General features: G+C 34.0%; 1 protein-coding gene across 1 annotated transcript in view; it reads right to left on the bottom strand.

Moving 5' to 3' along the window:
• LOC141714070 (xyloglucan O-acetyltransferase 4-like) overlaps positions 1-24,988 on the bottom strand; it is a 64,692-nt gene that overhangs the window by 1,045 nt on the left and 38,659 nt on the right. Inside the window, exon 2 of the mRNA XM_074517613.1 lies at positions 39-322. Within this exon, the coding sequence (XP_074373714.1) occupies positions 39-322 (284 nt within the window). The remainder of the gene's footprint in view (positions 1-38; positions 323-24,988) is intronic.

Raw genomic sequence — 24,988 nt, 5'->3', positions numbered from 1 at the left:
CTATGGGTTGAATAAAATTTAATAAAAAGATAAAGAACCTGGTACAAAAGACATAGCAGTGATTCCATGTGATTTCTAGCAACAGAGTCGCCGATGAATGCCATGGATTTGCCTCTAACAATCTCGAGAAACAACTTTGGATTAAACCTCGAAATTTGACAAGTATCAGGCTGCCATCTCCACTTGAGAAAATCTGTATCTACCCTTCCATTCAAGAAACAATTCCTTGAATCTCCTATTAGAGGACAACTTTTACTTGTATACAGAGGCTGCTCCATGTCCCTCATCCAGTGACCGCTAAACAAGTCACATTCTTGATAACCTGCAACATAAAAATCAACTTTATTTCCCCAAAAATTATTTTCCTAAATATGTGTATGTGTATTATTCTGTGTTTGTCTTCAAAGACATATATATATATATATATATATATATTAATTTAATTTAATGTAATGGCGGAACCGGATAGGGGCTAAAATATGGAGGCCTTCAAAAATACAGGCTTAGACGTTTTTAGAATTCTGGTTCCGACACTGTTAGAATGTAATGCATTGAGTGAAGTTGCTTACGCTGCATGAGAACGGGTATATGGTTTACTCGGGGTGTAACTTTGTTGAAGATGTTTAGAGTGTAGGGATAACTTAAAAAATAATAGGCGCATACAAAAATACAAACACAGCAGTAGACAGAAAAATAAGTCTTCATAGTTTTCATCAAAAGAAATGAAAATAATTCTTCCCTTTGTGCGAGAGAAGGGGGAGCCTTGTTCACTATCTACTCTATTTAAAAAGTGAACTCGAGGGCTTCTTCTTTTTATTTTTCTTGTTTTCTTGATTTTAATTTTTTGTTTATATGAAAGGTTGTGGTCTTTTTTCGGATTCCTGTCCGTTTGAAAAAATTAAGAAATTAAGTTTTAGTTATAACGTAAAAAGAATTCCATTTAAACTTTTTTCCTTTCTTTTTAGGATTCGTCTTCCGGTTAACTTTGCTTGATCTATCTCCCTCGAGGTTTTTTTAAGAAAAAAGTAAATTTCAGTAATCTTTTTATTCAGGATTCATCTTTTTATACTTCATTTCCTTTGATTGATTATAATAAAGAATTGGACTATAATAATATCTCCAAAACGGTCCATATCTTTATAATTTGTTTCTTAAAATAAGAATAAGAAAAATTGACAGTAGAGTAACTATTTTACTAAGCCCTTCTAAAACGATGTTTCGATTTTTTTTAATTTCTTATCTAATATTGATCATTATGAAGTTATGAATAATAAATTAAGAAGTTAAAAAAACCGTTATCTCGTTAAACATATTTACTTTAATGGGCCTCTTTCTCACTAAACATAAATATAACATCATAGAATTATATTATTTATAAGTCAATAATTAATGTAACATTTTTTATACTTAATGATATAAAAATTTGAAAAAATTACAAAAATATATATGAGAGTTGCCACCCCACCGATCTCGTCTTCTCATTTACTATGATATAAATTATATAACGATTTTAAAATATATTGAAAACATATTTATAGAAACTTATCTTTGTAATATTTCATTGGCTAAAAATTAAAAGAATTTTTTAGAAAATATAATAAGTTAATTTTAGGAGAAAGATAAGAAATAGTATTAAAAAGGAAATTCAGGAGAATATCAGTATGGTAAGTTGATTTAAAGAGAAATAATAAATTTAAGGAGAATATTATGATGACAAATTGATTTTTTAAAATCTTAATGAAAGATGTTGTAGAAACTTTAGAAAAATATTAGGAATGATGATAAATAATTATAAATATCTGTCTTTGTAATATTTCATAGGCTAAAAATTAAAATAATTTTTTTAGGAAATATTATAAAGTAAGTTGGTTTGAGGAGGAAGACAAGATATGGTATTAAACAAAACTGGAAAATATCAAAGGTAAGTTGCTTTAAAGAGAAAGTATGGTTTTAGGAGAATAATATGATGATAAGTTAATTTCAAAAATCTTAACGAAAGATGTTGTAAAATTTTTACGAGAATATTCTAAACGATAATAATATATTTAGGAGAATATAAGATAATTGTAATTTTTGATATTTATTAACTAAAAAAATTGAGAAAAATAGAATGAGACAATATGAGATGCACTACCTAAACGCTTTCGTCTTCTACTTTATATTAGTATACTAGTGTACTAAGTCGCGCTTCCCAACGGCCTTCTAAAATAATATTTTATGTTTTTTCGTATTTCTTATGTGACCTTGGTCATTCTGAAATTATGAATAATAAATATATATTATAAATCAAGAAGTTTAAATAGATGTTTCTCGTTAAACATGTTTACTTTAATGAGCCGCTATCTCATTATTCACAAATATAGTTTTATAAAAATATATTATTTATTAGTCAATAATCAATGTAATATTTTTTCTATTTAATTATATAAAAATTTAAGAAAATTAAAAAAATAGATTGACATGATGTAAGAGGCGTCACATCACCGCACTCCTCTTTTCCTTTATATATGTATAACATAATATAATGATTTTAAAAAATATTGAGAAAACATATTTACAGATTTCATAGGTTAAAAATTAAAATAAAAACTTTTAAAAAATATAATATAATAAGTTGATTTTTGGAGAAAGAGGCGAAATGATATTAAAAAGAAATTTAGGAGAATATGAAGATGGTAATTTGATTTAAAAATAAAGAAGAAGTTTTAGAACAATATTACGATGGTAAGTTAATTTCAAAATTCTTATTGGAAGATCTAGTGGAAACTTTAGGAAAATATTATGAATGATGATAAATATTTATGGATACATGTCTTTATAAAATTTTATACTTTAAAAATTATTTTTTTTTTAAAAAAATGGTAAGTTAATTTAAAAAGAAAGTAAGCTAATTTAAATGGAAAGCATACATTTTAGAGAATATCATGACATGATGGTAAGTTGATTTCAAAATTTTTAATATGTTGTAGAAATTTTTGAAAAATATTACGAATGATGATAATATATTTAGGATAATGTAAGGTAATTGTAGTTTTTGATATTTTATTTACTCAAAAAATTAAAAGAATTAGAAAAATAGAATGAGACGATTTGAGAGACACCACCTAAACGCCCCTTAAACGCCCCCGTCTTCTCTTTTATATAAGTATATTGATTGATGATTTTTGTTATTATGCTGCTATCTTTTCCATAGCCGGTAAATGTAAGCATATACAATATTAAAAAAATTATATTTGTTGACAGATTTTGGTAAAGGTCAGTTTTAAGTAAACATACTCTTTTATCTTAAAGTTATAATATTTGGAAATTTAGGAGTTGTTTTAATTATCAAAATGTACACTATATTAAATTTATATGTTTATACCTAATAACGAATACAAAAGAACACTTAGTGGGCTTCTACTGGTTTTCTCTGGTTAAAAACCCCAATCTCTTTATTTTCTTTTGCTCTCATTGATTTTTCTTCAATAAAATCAGTTTTATTTTTCTTCAATAAAGCCAATTTTTGGGTGTTCGCGTGTCTTTCCTTTTGTAGTGGTTATTTTGTCTTTGCTTTTGAGTGTTTTGTTATACTTTTGTTTAGTTATGTTTAGATTTATTCGGTGTTGGATCTGTTGAAAATAATTTTGGATCCGTTGAAAATGATTTTATTGATGTTTTTGGGAATCTGGAAAGCCCACATCAAATTTGAGACGGTGGTGATTATTGGAAAGGCCCACCTTTCACAACCAAATATTTTTCATCTTTTTACGGTTTATACTTTCGGCATGTTTATAGATGATATCCAGCATACAGATAACTAGGGTGTCGCTCCTCCAATTTCAATTTATGCGATTGAGGTTTCAGAACACAGAGTTAACACTGGGTTTTATGTGTTAAGGTCAATTTTGGATTGCTATTTTCAAGGATGTTGGTGTAGTTTGGATCTTTTGGGATGTCTTTTAATCTGTCTTTAACTTCAAGAATTTTTAAATTGTGTGAGTTAAACAATGCGGAAACAAAATATCTATTTATTTTAAGTATGCTATTTATTTTCAATCTGGTTGTATTGACTGTTGGGGTTTTGTCCCGGCTGTATTATGTTTTGATTAAAGAAAACTACATTTTGTTTGTAAAAAAACACTTAGTTAGAGATAAAGATTTGATCATATTAACAATTTTATGTATATGTATGATATTTATATTTAATTGCAGGATTTAATAAGTTCCAACTAATACCGACCTTCCGGGATACTGAAAAAATATATTCAAAATATAATATGTGTATATTTAATAAGTACAATATAGTTATAATTCTTTCTTATAAATTATGTCCCTCGTTTTGATAAATTTATAAATTCACCAGTATATTTAATCATAAATCACCATTTTTGCAAAAAGAGTAATTGAAAATTTTGAGATTATTGAAAGGTAGATTTTATTGAACTACATCTTCAAGATTAAACATTTAAGATCAATTACAGTATTAGAAATACAACTAATTATAAATGTCATGATTTTTTTTTCAAATATAATTTCCTCTCAATATTTTTAACAAATTCAATTTTCATGGATTACCTGATCTTACACGTTTTTAAAATATTAAATCATTTTCACATGTTTTTCTTCAAAAACTCAAATGAAAAATATATTTCTTAACAATTATCAGAGATTTTTTTATATTTATGTAACAACTCGGTGACTTTAAAATATGGCATATATGATAGATTTTGTTGAGGTTTTTTTTCGATTCCGATTCATCTTTTTTCAAATAGCTACTACAGAGCTCTCCTAATAATTACGACATCTCGATAAGTTTGATCTTCCTAACATTGTTTTCAATATTGTCAAAAGTGATATCCAAACTGGTATATATAACACTTTATACTTATCAACCTTGATACGCTATTAAATTTTCATGCATAATAATTCATTATCTAAAAAAGTTACAGTATGTATCGATAAGATGGATATTTTTCCCCTCCATAGTTGTAACAAACTCAAACACATATTCATCAATAAATCTATACTTATTTTACACGAGCTAACTTCTCTACTTGTAAACACTTCGCATCAATATTCACAATCTGTTGATAATAATTCACATCTCTTGATTCTACGCAATAATAATCAACTATCTCGAAAAAATTCTTTAATTCTGAAAAATAAGAATTCGGGAAACAATCAGTGCAATTTGCATTATTTACTAAGTAAAAACTTATCATTGTAAATAGTGCTTTTTTACACTTGTTGAGACGTCTTCACTTCATGCTCATTGGAACAGTGTCAACCATATAATTATTAATTGAATTTTAAATGATGTAAATGACTATATTTGCAATATATGAACCATATGAGTAGTGATGCTACTATTTAGAATCAATTAATGAAAGACTCTCAGTTGTTTATGGTCATTGCTTTTATAAAATACAACGTGACGTGCTTAATCTTGAACAAGGCAATGATAATGTTTCCTGCAAAATTTTATTTCCACAAACTCAAAGTCTACTAAGATGAGTTTAAAACTCTGTCCCTTATTATTTGTTGTACATATTGCTATATATATTTGATAATGTCATGACTAATATTATTTATGTTTAGTTTTCAGATCTTACTTAAACAGGACAAATCATTACTTAACTGAAATGAGCACTTATACTGAAGTCAGAACTTAAGTCATCAGTACTTAAGGTTCAGGAGATATTTATCAGAAGATAATATCAAGACTTAAAGGAAACGTTCAGATAAGGAAGGCGGCTGATTAAAGGAAGAGAAGATCGAGACAAACGTAAGAAGAGATATGCATGAAGAAGGAATTCTATGAAGAATATAATACTTGGAAGAAAAGAAATCTGATTGATATATTTTAGGAAACAAAATTATATTCCATATCAATTAGCGATTATCTTGTAACTGTATAGTATATAAACACAGACATACGGTTTATACTATAAGTGTTATCATTATCGAGAATATTATTCATTGTAACCCTAACAGCTCTCGTGATATTTGTTCATCACTGAGAGAGGATAGTTCCGTACTGTAACAGAGTTTATTGCTTTGAATAAAGTCTGTTTTCTGTTACTTGTGTTATTAGAATTCGATTTTATTGTGCTATACACTGTATTCACCCCCCTCTACAGTGTGTGTGACCTAACAAGTGGTATCAGAGCCTATCTGTTAACACACAAACAATTTAAGATCCAAAAACAATCATGTTTGAAGTAGAAACTCCAACTAAGTCCACCAAAACTGAAGAACCTCCAAAAACACAAATCCATAGACGATATGAGACTATTAGAGTTCCCATTCTGAAGCCATCTGAATATCCCGTATGGAAGGTGAGGATGACCATGTTTCTGGAAGCAACTGATCCAGAATATCTTGACAGAATCAATGAAGGGCCTCACAAACCAACCAAGCTCGCAGTTGCAGTTGCAGGTGAAACAACAAAGTCAGTACCAAAGGAGAAGATAGACTACACTGCTGAAGATATCGCTTTAATTGCTAAGGATGCTAAGGTACGACACTTACTGCATAGTGCCATTGATAATGTAATGTCAAATAGGGTAATTAACTGCAAGACTGCAAAGGAGATATGGGATGCCTTGGAAACAAGGTGTCAGGGAACTGATTCGATTAAGAAGAACAGGAAGACAATACTCACTCAAGAGTATGAACACTTTGACTCAAAGGCTAATGAGTCATTGACTGATTTATATGATAGATTTGTCAAACTCTTGAACGATTTGTCACTGGTTGATAAGGAGTATGATCTTGAAGATTCAAACCTTAAATTCCTGTTAGCTCTTCCTGAAAGCTGAGATTTGAAGGCAACAACTATAAGAGACAACTATAATCTTGATGAAACGACTCTTGATGAAATTTATGGGATGCTCAAGACTCATGAACTTGAGATGGAACAAAGAAGCAAGAGGAAAGGAGGAAAGTCAAGGACAGTTGCTCTTAAGGCTGAAGAAGAATCCCCCAAGGCAGCTACCTCAAGGAAAGGCAAGGGAAAAGCGCTCATCACAAAGTCTGATACTGAGTCATCAAGTTCTGATAGTGATGATGACTCAGAATCTGAAAGCTTGCTTGAGACGGATGCTGATGAAGAGATGATGAAGCTGTGTGCTCTTATGGTGAAAGGAATCACAAAGATTGCATATAGGAAGTTCAGGAAGGGAAAAAAGTTTTCCAGGAAAGGTGCAAGTTCTGATATGAAGAATTTCAGAAAATCTGAAGGCAAAAGAGGGAAGTCTGATAGAGGAGATTACACAAATGTCAAATGCTACAATTGTGGTGAGAAAGGCCACATATCTCCTGATTGCAAGAAAGTGAAGAGTGACAAAGGCAAGGCTCTTGTCACAAAGAAGAAAAACTGGACAGATACCTCAGATTCTGAAAGTGAGGAGAATTATGCCTTGATAGCAAATGCTGATATGGCAAGTGCTGAAAGCAGTTGTGAAGTTGCTGAGTTAAAGGTACCTCAAACTACTTATGCCTTTCATACTGATGATATTAATGAGTTGAGAAGATATCTTAAAACCATGTTCATTAGCTATAGAGATCAAACTTTAACATGTGAAAGATTAACTTCTGAAAATCTTGCTTGTAAAAAGAGGAATGATTATTTAGAAAAAGAGTTAGTCATGTTCCATCAAACTCAGAAAGATAGAGATGATGCTTTCTATGTTAGGGATGAATTACTCAAAATGAATGAATCTCTAAAAACTGAGTTAGAGAAGGAAAGAGAGATTACCAGGACTTGGACTAACTCTGGCAGAAAAACTCGGAATTTGTTAAGTAGTGGAAACTGGAAAGAGGGCTTAGGTTATGGAGATGATAAGAATGATAAAGGAACTGTAGAAATTAAGCCTATAGTTGTTAAACAAAAATCAAAGTTAAAACCTGTTAAGTTTGTAGCTGTAAAGTCTGATACTGAGAAATCAGAAGTTAAAAAGGAATTAACTTCTGACAAACTAAAACAGGAAAAGACAATTGAAGTAAACGTATGCTTAATGACAAAGAAGCAGCTTAAACATAAGCTGAAATAAGTTAAGAATGCAAACAAGGTAAAATCACCTAGGAAAAATAGGAATGGAAAGGAAGGTGTGAATAAAAGCAATGATTATAAACCTGTACCTGATGCTTCTAGAAAAACGTGTCATAATTGTGGAAGTTCTAACCATCTGGCTTCTTTTTGCAGGAAGAATAAGAACATAAACTCCTTACCTTCAAAGTCAGGAGTTAAGAGTCAGTCTGTTAGATATAAGCCACAAAATTCTTATTTTCATTGTGGTAGTTTATGGCATTCCATTTATACTTGTAAGGAATATCATAGTTTGTACTATGATTATTATCAATTAAAACCTTCTTTAAAGAAAGTTAGCATTGTTCCTTCTAGTATAAGTTCTGATACAAAGTCTGATAGTGTAAATACTGATAAGAAAAATGTTAACATAAACTCTGATGCTAAATCCGCTACAAATGTTAACAAACTTAATAAGGTCATAGGATTCAAGCAAGTATGGGTCCTTAAAATTAATCATTAGTGGTCGTTGTAATTGCAGGGCAACAGGAAAAATATCCTAGTTCTGGATAGTGGATGTTCAGGACATATGACTGGAAATAAAGCCCAGCTATCAGACTTTGTGGAGAAAGCTGGCCCAAGTGTTTCTTATGGAGATGGCAACATTGGAAAAATATTGGGATATGGCAATATCAATCTTGGGAATGTCATCATTAAAGAAGTAGCTCTGGTCTCAGGAGTTAAACACAATCTGCTGAGTGTTAGTCAAATCTGTGACAGAGGTTATCATGTGGATTTCTTTGAAGAACACTGTGAAGTTGTAAGTAAATCTACAGGCAAAGTTGTTCTGCAAGGTTACAGGCGTGGTAACATTTATGAAGCCAAGCTTTCAACAAGTACTGATGGTTCTGCAATCTGTCTGATGAGTAGAGCATTAATTGAAGAAAGCTGGAAATGGCACAATAAACTTTCTCATTTAAATTTCAACAATATAAATGATCTGGTCAAGAAAGATCTTGTGAGAGGACTGCCAAAGTCAGTATTTGCTTCTGATGGCCTTTATGATTCTTGTCAGAAGGCTAAACAAAGGAAATCTTCATTCAAGAGCAAGACTGAATCATCAATTCTTGAGCCTTATCATGTGGCGCCCTCCAAACCCGGGTCAGAAGTTTGGGATCCACACATACACCTTATTTATAACCTGTTTATAACAATAATAAAGATAATAATAATATATGCAGTGACCCTACTTACCAACCACCACGGACCGCAACAGGTTAAAGTATGCACACAAGCCAAACACACTAATATATTACAAACCGTTCAAATCCCAACTATTTCAAACTCAAATTGAGTATTAAACATTATTACAAACTTTTACAAACTTAAATTATTCCAAAAGAAGCCTACTAGCTCAGCTTTCTCAACCTGAACCCCTAGCTCTCGCGCTGGACTGGGGATCCTCTTTACCAACTGGTTCCTTTTTAACTGGAAAGAATATAAACAACATCGCACAAATGAGCTAACTAGCTCAACAAGTCACAATGACAAAACTGAGAATAATGATCATCAGGTGAATATGGTTATGATATCAAGTGAACAATGGATTATGATTTAGAATTGGATATTATACTTTTAATTTAAAAAACCAAGGTTAGGCTACTGATCAGTCACGCACTAACCCCGAGCAAGGCACACAGCATTGCTCTAACTACTGGATCCAAGGCACACATTGGCCTAACTTGACCATTATATGGTCTGACCATGAATCTGGTCCACAATTTTATAAAAACAATCCAATTCTAACATAATAACAGAATATGCAATAGTAAACAATAACCGAAATCATTAACAACAATAAATGTTTAACAATGAAAGAGTTTCAATCCTTGTAAGGATCAACCAGGTACTTTCAAAGCTTGAATGCTGGGTAAGGAAAGAATTGGATAACAAAGGAAACAACGTTTCAGGGTTTCAAGGATTTGGTCTTTCAAAGCATAAGATATCATGGATTGAGTATATAGTAATCCAGTTCAGTGTCTGGTATTTAGTTTGTATGTATTTGTGGAGTAGTATCGTAGATTTGTGGTTCGTGTTTGGGTATACAATTATCAATGGCTTAGAAAGAATATGGTTCATGGCTCAAGAACAATAACTGAAATCAGGATTTAGGTTTCCGTGCTTCAAAGCACTTGCAATGTCAACAAGACTATCAAGAATTACAATATCTCGAGAAAGTTCAGAACACATGCCTGGTATTAGCTTACTACTCTGCACTCGCTTCCAATCACAACCGTCTTACTCTTCAACTATCTGTTTTCCTTTCCTACGTCTTGCCTCTTCTGCTCACATATCATAAGCATCTATCAATCATCAACTCACAAGATTCTATTCAACACATACTTCTATCTACCCTCCGTTTTACCCAAATCCGATTAACGGATTGTAATCTATGCAATAATCAAGTAAACACCGAATATATACACCGATAGTCAATTAATAAGTCATATATAGCACATAATACATCACGTAATCAATGATATATTATTTATAAAGAAGTCTAGGGTCATAAATAGGCTTTCTGGTATTTAAAATGATTTTTAAAACATTTTTCGGAATTAAAACGGGTCGTTGGATCAATTTCGGGTTAATAAACAGGGTTCGGTTGGCCCATTCTGGCTCCGAAATAATTTTAGAATAATTATCGAGCCTTGGAAATAATTTAGAATAATATTTTAAAGCTCGAAACTATTTTTCAGAATTTTTAAATCATTTTTAAATAATTAAATCTAATTAAATAACTAATTAAAATCAATTAATAATTAATTAAATCAATTAATCAATTAATTTTCGAATTAATTGACTAATTAATCAATTAAAAATTAACTGAAATTAATTAACTAATTAATTCAGATTTATTTGTGAATTAAAAATAATTTTCGGAATTAAAATAATAATTTTTAGAATTTTCAGAAATTAAAAACGAATTTTTATAATAAAAATAAATAGGAAATATGATTTTTAAACATTTTTAAAACAGAAATCCAATTTTTGCAAAGTCTGTAAACTACAGGGACCAAACTGCATCGTTTTCAAAACTATAGGTACTAAACTGTAATTTTCCAGGGGGTCGCCGGAAAATAGTCGGGTTCGCCTGAGAACACGTTCCCGGCGTCCTCACCCCACCAACACCTCCAGATCACATCTACACCACATCAGGAACACAACCATGCAATTAATTCATCCTAACAATCCCTGAGTTGGCCGGAATTTGGCCGTGAAGTTTTCCAGTTTCCGGCGAACATCGGAAAACTTCAAAACACAACTCCCTTCTCTACAGACCTCGTTGGTTCATGAGACTTATACGACTAGATTGCAAATTTCACAGAGAACACAACCCACTATAACACAACATCAATCTATCACAGAATAAGAAACCCCCAAATTTCAATTAAGAACATTCATACGGGTTATAAACCCTAATTTTGAAATTCGAAAATTAAACCCACTTTTGAGCATGTTATTGAACTCCAAATCAGACGTATAACATATGAAAATCATCAGGAAAACAAGCTCTACAACATGCAATCATCAAATCATACAAATAATCATCCGAACAAAAATTCAAATTTTTAATAAAATAAATTCGAAAATAAATAAATTTTTAGAAAAATAACCTTGATTTCTGCAGTGAAACAAAGCTCAGAATCTGATAGAACACCTCAAATCCTTCGTTTTGGTTACTCAAGCTTTAAAAACAGAGATCGGTAACGCCTTCGTTTTGCTGTTTGATTCTTAGAACAGTTTATGTAATTAGGGTTTTTCTCTGAAAATTATATAATTAACTATCTGCAAAGATTTTGATACGAAATAAAATACGGTAAAAGGCTATTTATAATTACGGAAAATTTGTATCCCGTTGGATCATTCCGGATATAAAACAGTACGTTTATCTGTAAAAACTAATTCAAACGGTATCGGTTTTCGGGATAATTATCCAAATCAGTACAATTTGTACTGCGGTCTTGGTCTCAGCGCCTGGTTACACGTATTACGAAGTGATAATTGGGATAGTTTAATAAAAAGCTCCCGTTTATCGAAAATACGGGTTTTATTGATTTACCGAAACGAATATTGTATCGAAAATGTTGCGCCGGGACCCGCGCAGGACAAACCGTACGCCGGATCGAAAAAGTCGAAACATGGAATATGCTCGGAATATTACAGTTAGGTTAGGAAGGAGTTCTCAAAAGAGTTTCGGGTTCCAAAAACGTAACAACGGTTGACGTCGGCTGGTTCCCGTTTTTATAAAATAGATTTTAATTACCCGGAAAAAGATTTTAGAAATTTCATATGATTCTTATAAATCCATAAACCAACATAAAAATAATTAGGAAGATATGACAATTATCTATATTTTATTTTGGACATATAAAAATTAAAATACTCAATTAATATTATTTTTGAATATTCAAGTACAGATAACACTTAACAACTAACTCACAGAATAGATACTGAACACACATAATAATTATATAATAGCAAAAATAATTACACGATATATCCTGGATATTACATCCTTCCCCCCTTAAAAGGATTCTGTCCTCAAAATCTCTAAGAAAACAAATAAGGGTATCTTTCTCTCATATCACTTTCTAACTCCCAGGTTGACTCTTCAACCTTTGGGTTTCTCCACAATACTCTTACTAACATTACCACTTTATTTCTCAATACTTTCTCTCTTTCTTCTAGAATCTCTATCGGACTCTCTACATATGATAAATCTGCTTGAAGTTCTATTGGCTCATATTCTATTACATGCCTGGAGTCTGGATTATATTTCTTAAGCATCGATACATGAAAAACATTGTGAATGTGCTCCATGTGCGGAGGTAACGCCAATTCGTAAGCTACTTTGCCAACGCACTTTAGGATCTCAAAAGGTCCGACATATCTTGGGCTAGGTTCCCTTTCTTTCCAAACCTCGTTAGTCCTTTCCATGGTGATACTTTCAGTAATACCAAGCTTCCTTCGTCAAATTCCATGTCTTTCCTTGACTGGTCTGCATATTTCCTCTGACGATCTTGAGCGGCTGTTAATCTTTTCTGGATAAGTTCAACAACTCCCTTTGTCTGCTGTACCAGTTCAGGTCCAAGTATCTTGCGTTCTCCTACTTCGTCCCAATATATTGGAGATCTATACTTACGTCCATAAAGGGCTTCATAGGGTGGCATTCCAATGCTGGCATGATAACTGTTGTTGTAAGCAAACTCTACCAGAGGTAAATGTTCGTCCCAACTTCCTTTGAAATCGATCGCACAAACACGTAACATATCCTCGATTGTCTGGATCGTTCTTTCACTTTGGCCATCCGTTTGGGGGTGATAAGCTGTACTCATATTCAGTCTTGTTCCCAAACATTCTTGAAAACTCTTCCAGAATCTTGAATTAAACCTTGGATCTCGATCAGATACGATAGACACTGGAACTCCATGACGAACTACAATTTCTTTCAAGTATATATGGACTAACTTGTCGAGCGAAAATCTTTCATTTATAGGCAGAAAATGAGCTGACTTGGTAAGTCTATCTACTATAACCCAAATGGCATCATGATTAGCCCTTGTCCTTGGTAATCCAACTATGAAATCCATGGTAATATGTTCCCACTTCCATTCTGGAATCTCCAATGGTTGTAGCAATCCGCTTGGTCTCTGATGCTCTACTTTAACTCTCTAACAGGTATAGCATTTGCTAATCCATTCCACAATTTCCCTCTTCATATCTGGCCACCAATAATTCTTTTTTAAATCTCTGTACATTTTGGTACTCCCTGGATGGATGGAATATCTTGAACTATGTGCTTCTTGTAAAATTTCATTTTTCAGCTCCGTCACTGGTGGAATCCAAATTCTTGAGGAAAACCTAAGAATACCTTGATCATCTTGTTGCGTGCATAATTCCTCACCTACCAAACTATTTATATCTTGATCCATTACCTCTTTCTGGCATTTCTTTATTTTCTCCAATAACTCCGGTTGAAAAATCATACCGTACACTTTTGCTTCCTCAGGCTTGCAAATTCTAATCTCCAATTCCAATTTTTGAAATTCTTTATATATCTCTTCAGGTACGGATAATACATTTAACTTTTCCTTCCGACTTAACGCATCTGCTACAACGTTTGCCTTACCGGGATGATAATTGTTCGAGCAATCATAATCTTTGATCAATTCTAACCATCTCCTTTGTCTCATATTAAGTTCCTTCTGGGTAAATATATATTTCAAACTTTTGTGATTCGTGAAAATTTCACACTTTTCTCCATACAAATAATATCTCCAAATCTTCAAAGCGAAAACTATAGCTGCTAACTCCAAATCATGAGTAGGGTACTTCTGTTCGTGTGGTTTCAATTGCCTTGACGCATACGCAATCACCTTGTCGTGCTGCATAAGAACACATCCTAATCCTTTGTAGGAAGCATCGCTATAAATTACGAAATTCCCTTGATCGTCTGGAAGTGACAAAACAGGTGTTGTGATTAATCTCCGCTTCAATTCCTGAAAACTTTCTTCGCACTTGTCATTCCTTATAAACTTTTCATTCTTTCGTGTAAGCATTGTCAATGGTGTTGCAATTCTTGAGAAATTCTGAACGAATCGTCGATAATATCCTGCCAATCCCAAGAAACTTCTTACCTCAGTGGGTGTTCTCGGTCTTTCCCAATTCGTAATTGCCTCGATCTTTGCCGGGTCCACTTTGATCCCTTCGTTACTGACTATGTGTCCTAAGAACTGAACTTCCTGTAGCCAAAACTCACACTTCGACAATTTAGCATATAACTTCTTTTTCCTTAAAATTTCCAAAGCTGTCCTTAAATGTTCCGCATGATCCTCCTCCGTCTTTGAATAGATCAAAATATCGTCTATAAATACTATAACAAACTTGTCCAAATATTCCTTGAAAATTCTGTTCATCAGGTCCATAAACGCTGCTGGGGCGTTGGTCAATCCAAAAGACATCACTAGAAATTCATAATGCCTATACCTTGTTCTGAAAGCTGTCTTTGGTATATCTTCTGGCTTGATCTTTAGTTGATGATATCCCGATCTTAAATCAATTTTGGAGAAGTACTTGGCTCCCTTCAATTGGTCAAACAGATCATCGATTCTGGGTAACGGATACTTGTTCTTGATTGTCAGCTTGTTGAGCTCCCTATAGTCGATGCACAGTCTCATGCTTCCATCTTTCTTCTTGACAAATAATACCGGGGCTCCCCACGGGGATACGCTGGGTCTAATTACTCCTTTCTCTAACAATTCCTGCAATTGCTTTGCTAGCTCTTTCATCTCAACAGGCGCCATTCTGTACGGGGCCTTGGACACTGGTTCTGTTCCAGGTGCTAAGTCGATCGCAAATTCAATTTCTCTATCTGGAGGAAGTCCTGGTAACTCGTCGGGAAATACGTCTGGAAATTCATTCACTACTGGAATATCTTCAAGTTTTGCTGGCTCCTGACTTCTGTCGATCACATATGCTACGAAATGCTCACATCCTTGTCGTAGTAACTTCTTGGCTTGAATCATCGTTAAGAACTTCTTTACTTGTTTCTGACCTTTGAACGTTACTATTCTTTCGTCTGGCATTTTCACCATTACTTTCTTATTTCGACAATCTATCTGAGCATCATGCTTAGATAACCAATCCATTCCTAATATCACATCAAATTCTCCTAACTTAAATGGTATCAAATTTACACAAAACTTATTACCAGAAATCTCAATCTCATAATTTCCACAAACTTGGTTCACAGTTACACGTTCTTGATTTGCTAATTCCACAGTCATTATTTCATTTAAGCACTTAACTGGACAGTTTAATTTACTAACAAAATCTTGTGAAACAAACGATCGAGTTGCTCCCGAGTCTATTAACACTTTGGCACATAAATAATTCACATTAAGCGTACCTGCCACAACATCCGTATCCTGGATCGCATCCTTCACCAACATGTCAAAAACTCTAGCCCTTGGAGTCTCATTCACTGTTGGGGTAGATCCCATAATTCTCAATGCATTACTAACTGGGGCTGGTGTCTTGCAATCCCTGGCCATATGTCCTGGCTTCCCACTCTTAAAGCATGTAAATCCAATGACTGGAACTTTCACTGCTGGATTCCGGATAGGTTGATCCTTATTTGCTGGCTCTCTTGCTGGCTGATTTCGGCACTCCCTCGAGTAGTGCCCTTTCTGGTTGCATTTAAAACATACCACATTCAACTTGTTACAAACTCCTCCATGCTTCTTTCCACATACTTGACAATCTAGAAAAGTTAATCTCAACTGATTCGGCTGATTCACATTAGCTGAACGATTGCCCTGGCCTCCGTCTCCTACATTTTGTCTCCTGAAATTAAAATTTCTCCCTGGCTGAAACTTGCCCTTCTTAAAATTTGGAAACTTCCCTGTTTGTGACTGACCCTCACTTCCCTCAACTTTCCTTTTCTTGATTTCCTTTTCTTTCTGGAACATCTCACTCTCTGTCTCTGCAATCATAGCTTTCTGTACAACCCCGGCATAAGTATCCAATTCAAAAATAGCTACCTTCCCTCTGATCCATGGCTTCAAGCCTTGCTGGAATCTCTTAGCTTTCTTTCTATTAGTATCAACATACGATGACACATACCTTGACAATTCCTCAAACTTCCCCTCATAATCTGTTACCGACATGTTTCCTTGCTTTAATTCTAAAAACTTCAGCTCCATTTGATCCTGAACAAACTGAGGAAAATACTTTTCTAAAAATAATTCCTTAAACCTTTCCCAAGTAATAACATCTGTGCCTTCCAATGTCTTCACCATTTCCCACCAATAGGTGGCCTCATTCTTCAAATAGTAACTTGCAAACTCAACCTTCTGTTCTTCCTTTACTTTCACTAAGGCAAATGCCTTCTCTATTTCCTTTAACCAAACATTTGCTTCAATTGGCTCTAAGGAACCCTTGAATTCTGGTGGGTTTACTGCCTGAAAAGTTTTGAAGGTTACCTGGGGATTGGTCTGTCTTTGTTGTTGTTGTGCCAGGTGAACTGTTTGTTGGGCCAAGATTTGAAGAATCTAGGCTATTGCTGGGTCTATAGGTCCTGGGTTTACATTCGGGTTTGTATCATCTTGATTGTTGTTGTTGTTGGTTTCTTCATTCTGGGTGTTGGTGCGGGTATTTCTTTTGGGAGGCATTTTCTGTAAAGAATCAATCAATTTATTTAGCTTTTGAATCAAATATTTGCATAAAAGAAAAGTTTTGTAAAACAGGAATATCTCTTTTTGAAAACAGTTGTAACTAAGTAAATTGCATGCTTCTTTACAGAATATAAACAGTTATGGAAAACAGGGTACATGGTATCACATGGTATAACTGGTGTAATAAATAAGGTAAGGTAAAACAGGTGCAATAAAATAAATGACAGTGCTGGAAAGGAAAAAGGTACTGATATATATAGATCAAAAGTTTTAGGGTAGTACAAGCGTAAAGACGCTTCGAAAGTAAAAGCAAAAAGGGTACAACAACCTACTCACTAGTCAGCATCGCTAGTCTATAAATAAAACTCAAGAGTCTACTGATACACGCTACACACTACTGTCCATACTACATAATCATAACAACACTACTCAGCATCTTCATCTCAAAATCTCTAACTCATAGCAAATCTGGACCTCCTATCTCCTCAAGCTCCTCTAGAACCCACTTAGCCCACTCCACTAGGAAATCAGGGGTGATGTCCTCATATGTAGCCTCAGCAATCCTTACAGCAGCTGCTCTATGAAACGCCTGGAGCCTCTCCCTAAGTCGCCTCTCACCACTCCCCATCTCTCTGGTATGCATGATATGCAATAACTCCTGGATCTGACCCTGTAGGAATCGCTGCTCCATAAGGCAAGCCTCAAACTGATGATATGGGACAGGATAGGAAGAGAACTGGAAAGGTACTCCTGTGACTGAATGACTAGTAAAGCCTGAATCAGCAGGTGGGGGTCCTCTAACAGGTGGCCTCATGCCTGGAGGTGGAATAGCCTGCAATGGTACGGGCTGCAACACCGGTGGAGGTAAAATAGCCAATGCTGGTGGAATAACAGGACGTGGATCCGATACTGGTGCTCCAACTGAAGGCTCTGAGTGATCAGCTGATACGAGAATAAAAGAGTCGGCCATCTCTGTTATCTGAAATCATATCGTAATATAAGAATCTCGTACCACGACGCAAACTATACTAATACCGGTTATACCATAACACTCAACCTCTCGACGTTTTATCATCCTATACCTTACTTCTAATCCTATCCCTCTACCCATTCCCATCAACCTAGGCTTGTGTCAGTGACTTATAACCTATAGCTCTGATACCAAACCTGTGGCGCCCTCCAAACCCGGGTCAGAAGTTTGGGGTCCACACATACACCTTATTTATAACCTGCTTATAACAATAATAAAGATAATAATAATATATGCAGTGACCCTACTTACCAACCACCACAGACCGCAACAGGTTAAAGTATGCACACAAGCCAAACACACTAATATATTACAAACCGTTCAAATCCCAACTATTTCAAACTCAAACTGAGTATTAAACATTATTACAAACTTTTACAAACTTAAATTATTCCAAAAGAAGCCTACTAGCTCAGCTTTCTCAACCTGAACCCCTAGCTCTCGCGCTGGACTGGGGATCCTCTTTACCAACTGGTTCCTTTTTAACTGGAAAGAATATAAACAACATCGCACAAATGAGCTAACTAGCTCAGCAAGTCACAATGACAAAACTGAGAATAATGATCATCAGGTGAATATGGTTATGATATCAAGTGAACAATGGATTATGATTTAGAATTGGATATTATACTTTTAATTTAAAAACCAAGGTTAGGCTGCTGATCAGTCACGCACTAACCCCGAGCAAGGCACACAACATTGCTCTAACTACTGGATCCAAGGCACACATTGGCCTAACTTGACCATTATATGGTCTGACCACGAATCTGGTCCACAATTTTATAAAAACAATCCAATTCTAACATAATAACAGAATATGCAATAGTAAACAATAACCGAAATCATTAACAACAATAAATGTTTAACAATGAAAGGGTTTCAATCCTTGTAAGGATGAACCAGGTACTTTCAAAGCTTGAATGCTGGGTAAGGAAAGAATTGGATAACAAAGGAAACAACGTTTCAGGGTTTCAAGGATTTGGTCTTTCAAAGCATAAGATATCATGGATTGAGTATATAGTAATCCAGTTCAGTGTCTGGTATTTAGTTTGTATGTATTTGTGGAGTAGTATCGTAGATTTGTGGTTCGTGTTTGGGTATACAATAATCAATGGCTTAGAAAGAATATGGTTCATGGCTCAAGAACAATAACTGAAATCAGGATTTAGGTTTCCGTGCTTCAATGCACTTGCAATGTCAACAAGACTATCAAGAATTAAAATATCTCGAGAAAGTTCAGAACACTTGCCTGGTATTAGCTTACTACTCTGCACTCGCTTCCAATCACAACCGTCTTACTCTTCAACTATCTGTTTTCCTTTCCTACGTCTTGCCTCTTCTGCTCACATATCATAAGTATCTATCAATCATCAACTCACAAGATTCTATTCAACACATACTTCTATTTACCCTTCATTTTACCCAAATCCGATTAACGGATCGTAATCTATGCAATAATCAAGTAAACACCGAATATATACACCGATAGTCAATTAATAAGTCACATATAGCACATAATACATCACGTAATCAATGATATATTATTTATAAAGAAGTCTAGGGTCATAAATAGGCTTTCTGGTATTTAAAATGATTTTTAAAACATTTTTCGGAATTAAAACGGGTCGTTGGATCAATTTCGGGTTAATAAACAGGGTTCGGTTGGCCCATTCTGGCTCCGAAATAATTTTAGAATAATTATCGAGCCTTGGAAATAATTTAGAATAATATTTTAAAGCTCGAAACTATTTTTCAGAATTTTTAAATTATTTTTAAATAATTAAATCTAATTAAATAACTAATTAAAATCAATTAATAATTAATTAAATCAATTAATCAATTAATTTTCGAATTAATTGACTAATTAATCAATTAAAAATTAACTGAAATTAATTAACTAATTAATTCAGATTTATTTGTGAATTAAAAATAATTTTCGGAATTAAAATAATAATTTTTAGAATTTTCAGAAATTAAAAATGAGTTTTTATAATAAAAATAAATAGGAAATATGATTTTTAAACATTTTTAAAACAGAAATCCAATTTTTGCAAAGTCTGTAAACTACAGGGACCAAACTGCATCGTTTTCAAAACTATAGGTACTAAACTGTAATTTTCCATGGGGTCGCCGAAAAATAGTCGGGTTCGCCGGAGAACACGTTCCCGGCGTCCTCACCCCACCAACACCTCCAGATCACATCTACACCACATCAGGAACACAACCATGCAATCAATTCATCCTAACAATCCCTGAGTTGGCCGGAATTTGGCCGTGAAGTTTTCCAGTTTCCGGCGAACATCGGAAAACTTCAAAACACAACTCCCTTCTCTACAGACCTCGTTGGTTCATGAGACTTATACGACTAGATTGCAAATTTCACAGAGAACACAACCCACTATAACACAACATCAATCTATCACAGAATAAGAAACCCCCAATTTCAATTAAGAACATTCATACGGGTTATAAACCCTAATTTTGAAATTCGAAAATTAAACCCACTTTTGAGCATGTTATTGAACTCCAAATCAGACGTATAATATATGAAAATCATCAGGAAAACAAGCTCTACAACATGCAATCATCAAATCATACAAACAATCATCCGAACAAAAATTCATATTTTTAATAAAATAAATTCGAAAATAAATAAATTTTTAGAAAAATAACCTTGATTTCTGCAGTGAAACAAAGCTCAGAATCTGATAGAACACCTCAAATCCTTCGTTTTAGTTACTCAAGCTTTAAAAACAGAGATCGGTAACGCCTTCGTTTTGCTGTTTGATTCTTAGAACAGTTTATGTAATTAGGGTTTTTCTCTGAAAATTATATAATTAACTATCTGCAAATGATTTTGATATGAAATAAAATACGGTAAAAGGCTATTTATAATTACGGAAAATTTGTATCTCGTTGGATCATTCCGGATATAAAACAGTACGTTTATCTGTAAAAACTGATCCAAACGGTATCAGTTTTCGGGATAATTATCCAAATCAGTACAATTTGTACTGCGGTCTTGGTCTCAGCGCCTGGTTACACGTATTACGAAGTGATAATTGGGATAGTTTAATAAAAAGCTCCCGTTTATCGAAAATACGGATTTTATTGATTTACCGAAACGAATATTGTATCGAAAATGTTGCGCCGGGACCCGCGCAGGACAAACCGTACGCCGGATCGAAAAAGTCGAAACATGGAATATGCTCGGAATATTACAATTAGGTTAGGAAGGAGTTCTCGAAAGAGTTTCGGGTTCAAAAAACGTAACAACGGTTGACGTCGGTTGGTTCCCGTTTTTATAAAATAGATTTTAATTACCCGGAAAAAGATTTTAGAAATTTCATATGATTCTTATAAATCCATAAACCAACATAAAAATAATTAGGAAGATATGACAATTATCTATATTTTATTTTGGACATATAAAAATTAAAATACTCAATTAATATTATTTTTGAATATTCAAGTACAGATAACACTTAACAACTAACTCACAGAATAGATACTGAACACACATAATAATTATATAATAGCAAAAATAATTACACGATATATCCCGGATATTACATATCACCTACTACATGTTGATCTATTTGGTCCAGTGAATATCATGTGTATTGCAAAGAAGAAATATGCAGTGGTCATAGTGGATGAGTTCACCAGATACACATGGGTGTATTTCTTGCACACTAAAAGTGAAACTCAATCTATCTTAATTGATCATGTCAAGCAACTGGATAAATTGGTCAAAGATTCTGTGAAGATAATAAGAAGTGATAATGGCACTGAGTTCAAGAATTTGATCATGGAAGAGTTCTGCAAAGACTATGGAAGTAAGCAGGAATTTTCTGCTCCTGGAACTCCACAGCAAAATGGAGTTGTTGAAAGAAAGAATAGAACTCTTATTGAAGCTGCCTGAACTATGCTTGATGAAGCAAAGCTACCAACCTATTTTTGGGCTGAAGGTGTGCAGACTGCTTGTTTTACTCAGAATGCAACACTCATTAACAAGCATGGAAAAATACCATATGAGATGGTGAAGAAAAAGAAGCCAAATCTGAAGTATTTTCATGTATTTGGATGCAAGTGTTTTGTTCTTAAGACTCATCTTAAACAGCTATCCAAATTTGAAAAGCTGATGAAGGAATTTTTGTTGGATATCCACTTTCCACAAAAGCCTTCAGAGTCTACAATTTAAGAACAAGGGTTGTCATGGAATCTATCAATGTCTCTTTTGATGATAAGAAGATTACTGGACTTGAAGATTTCAATGATCATGATCAGCTGAGATTCGAAAATGAAGACTCAAATTCTGATACTGAAAATCCTGAAAGTCTAAATCCTGATAATGCAAACTCTGACGGATTAAACTCTGATGTTATTGAAACTGTGGTGACTACGTCAAAGGAAGATGCACCTGTGCAGGGGGAGCATACTGAAGATATATCCACATCTCAAGAAATATCAGAACATAAAACTGGCTCTTCAAGTTCTGATTCATCAAGTTTTGATAAGCCAAGTTCTGATAGTTCTGAAAACTTAAATTCTGAAGGATCCAACTCAGAGAGCATAGTATCAGGGGGAGCATCAGAAAATGTTGATGAAGATAGCATGGATCATGAGGGAGCATCGAGTTCTAGGGAAAACCTTCCATCTGTAAGGAAGTGGACTAAATCACATACACCTGACTTAATTATTGGAAATCCTGATGCAGGTGTCAGAACTAGAACAACTACTTCAAGTGAATGTCTTTACAATTCTTTTCTTTCTCAGACTGAACCAAAGAAAGTGGAAGAAGCTCTTCAAGATGCTGATTGGGTGCAAACAATGCAGGAAGAGTTAAATGAATTTGAAAGAAACAAAGTCTGGACCCTAGTGCCAAGACCAAAGAACAGATCTGTTGTTGGTACAAAGTGGGTGTTCAGAAACAAAACTGATAGTGATGGCATAATTATAAGGAATAAGGCAAGGTTGGTTGCAAAAGGATATTCTCAACATGAGGGAATTGATTATGATGAAACATTTGCACCAGTTGCTAGACTGGAAGCCATAAGGATATTTTTGGCTTATGCTGCTCACAAAAAGTTTACTGTCATTCAAATGGATGTGAAAAGTGCTTTTCTCAATGGAGAATTGGAAGAGGAAGTATATGTTGAACAACCTCCAGGCTTTGTAGATCCCAAATATCCAAATCATGTCTACAGGCTTGATAAAGCACTTTATGGCCTTAAGCAAGCTCCAAGAGCATGGTATGAGACTTTAGCTCAGTTTCTTCTGAAAAGTGGATTTAAGAGAGGAACTATAGACAAAACATTGTTCTACCTCAACCATGGAAAGGACTTACTTCTGGTTCAGATATACGTTGATGATATCATCTTTGGTTCTACAAATGACAGACTTTGCAAGAAGTTTGCTAAACTGATGCAGTCAAGATATCAAATAAGTATGATGGGGGAACTTAGCTATTTTCTGGGCCTTCAAGTCAAGCAGAATGAAGAAGGCACTTTTATTTGTCAAACCAAGTACACCAGAAATTTGCTGAAGAAATTTGGAATGCAAGATTGTTCAAGTGCATCCACTCCCATGGTCACTGCAACAAAACTGGATAAGGATACTGGTAAATCAGTAGATATTACTGATTACAGAGGTATGATTGGCTCTCTACTTTATCTAACTGCTAGTAGACCTGATATCATGTATGGTACCTGTCTTTGTGCAAGATTTCAAGCAGATCCAAGAGAACCTCACTTAATAGCTGTGAAAAGAATTTTCAAGTATCTTAAAGGAACAGCTGATCTGGGATTGTGGTATCCCAGAGAATCAGATTTTAATCTAATAGGTTACTCAGATGCAGATTTTGCAGGTTGCAAAATTGACAGGAAAAGCACAAGTGGAAGCTGCCAATTTCTTGGAGGCAGATTGGTTTCTTGGTTTAGCAAGAAATAAAAGTGAATTTTCACATCAACTGCAGAAATAGAATGAATTGCTGCAGGAAGCTGCTATGCACAAATTCTTTGGATGAAGAATCAGTTACTGGATTATGGGTTAACATATTTTAAAATCCCTATTTACTGTGATAATCAAAGTGCTATTGCTATGACAGGTAATCCAGTTCAACACTCAATGACAAATCACATCAGCATTAGGTACCACTTCATAAGGGAACATGTGGATGAAGGTACAGTGGAATTGCACTTTGTTCCAACAGATCAACAACAAGCAGATATCTTCACAAAAGCACTATGTGAAGCTACTTTTATAAGATTGGTAAATGAACTTGGAATGGTTTCAGGTTCTTTCTCTAAATCTGCTTAGCTTTTGTTCTGATGCATCAGACTTTATGATCAGTATTTACAGATATTACTCTCTTTGTGTATTCTGTGCCTAATTGAAAATTGCTTAAGTACTGATTGTTGTCTGATGTGAATTTCTAAACTCTGATAGTGAAATGACTGTTTCTGTGACTATTCAATCCTATGAGGATAACTGTGCTAGATACTGACCAAGTAGTCTTTAATATACTAAAGATCCCATGTTTGAAGTAATTATTTATGTGGAAATCTCTTAACACAAGCAAACTCTGATATTGAGTTTAGTTCAATTTACTTTGTGTATCTTATTACTAAGTCAAAAACTAGAATAGTGCTTCTTATCTATTAAGTTCTGATGTTAATAAATCTGATGGATGTTCTAAGTGCTGAT

Source organism: Apium graveolens, chromosome 3 (genome assembly GCF_009905375.1).
Source record: "Apium graveolens cultivar Ventura chromosome 3, ASM990537v1, whole genome shotgun sequence".
Lineage (NCBI taxonomy): Eukaryota > Viridiplantae > Streptophyta > Magnoliopsida > Apiales > Apiaceae > Apium > Apium graveolens.
Note: the sequence above shows the minus strand (reverse complement) of the source record. Positions and strands in the feature narration are given on the sequence as shown.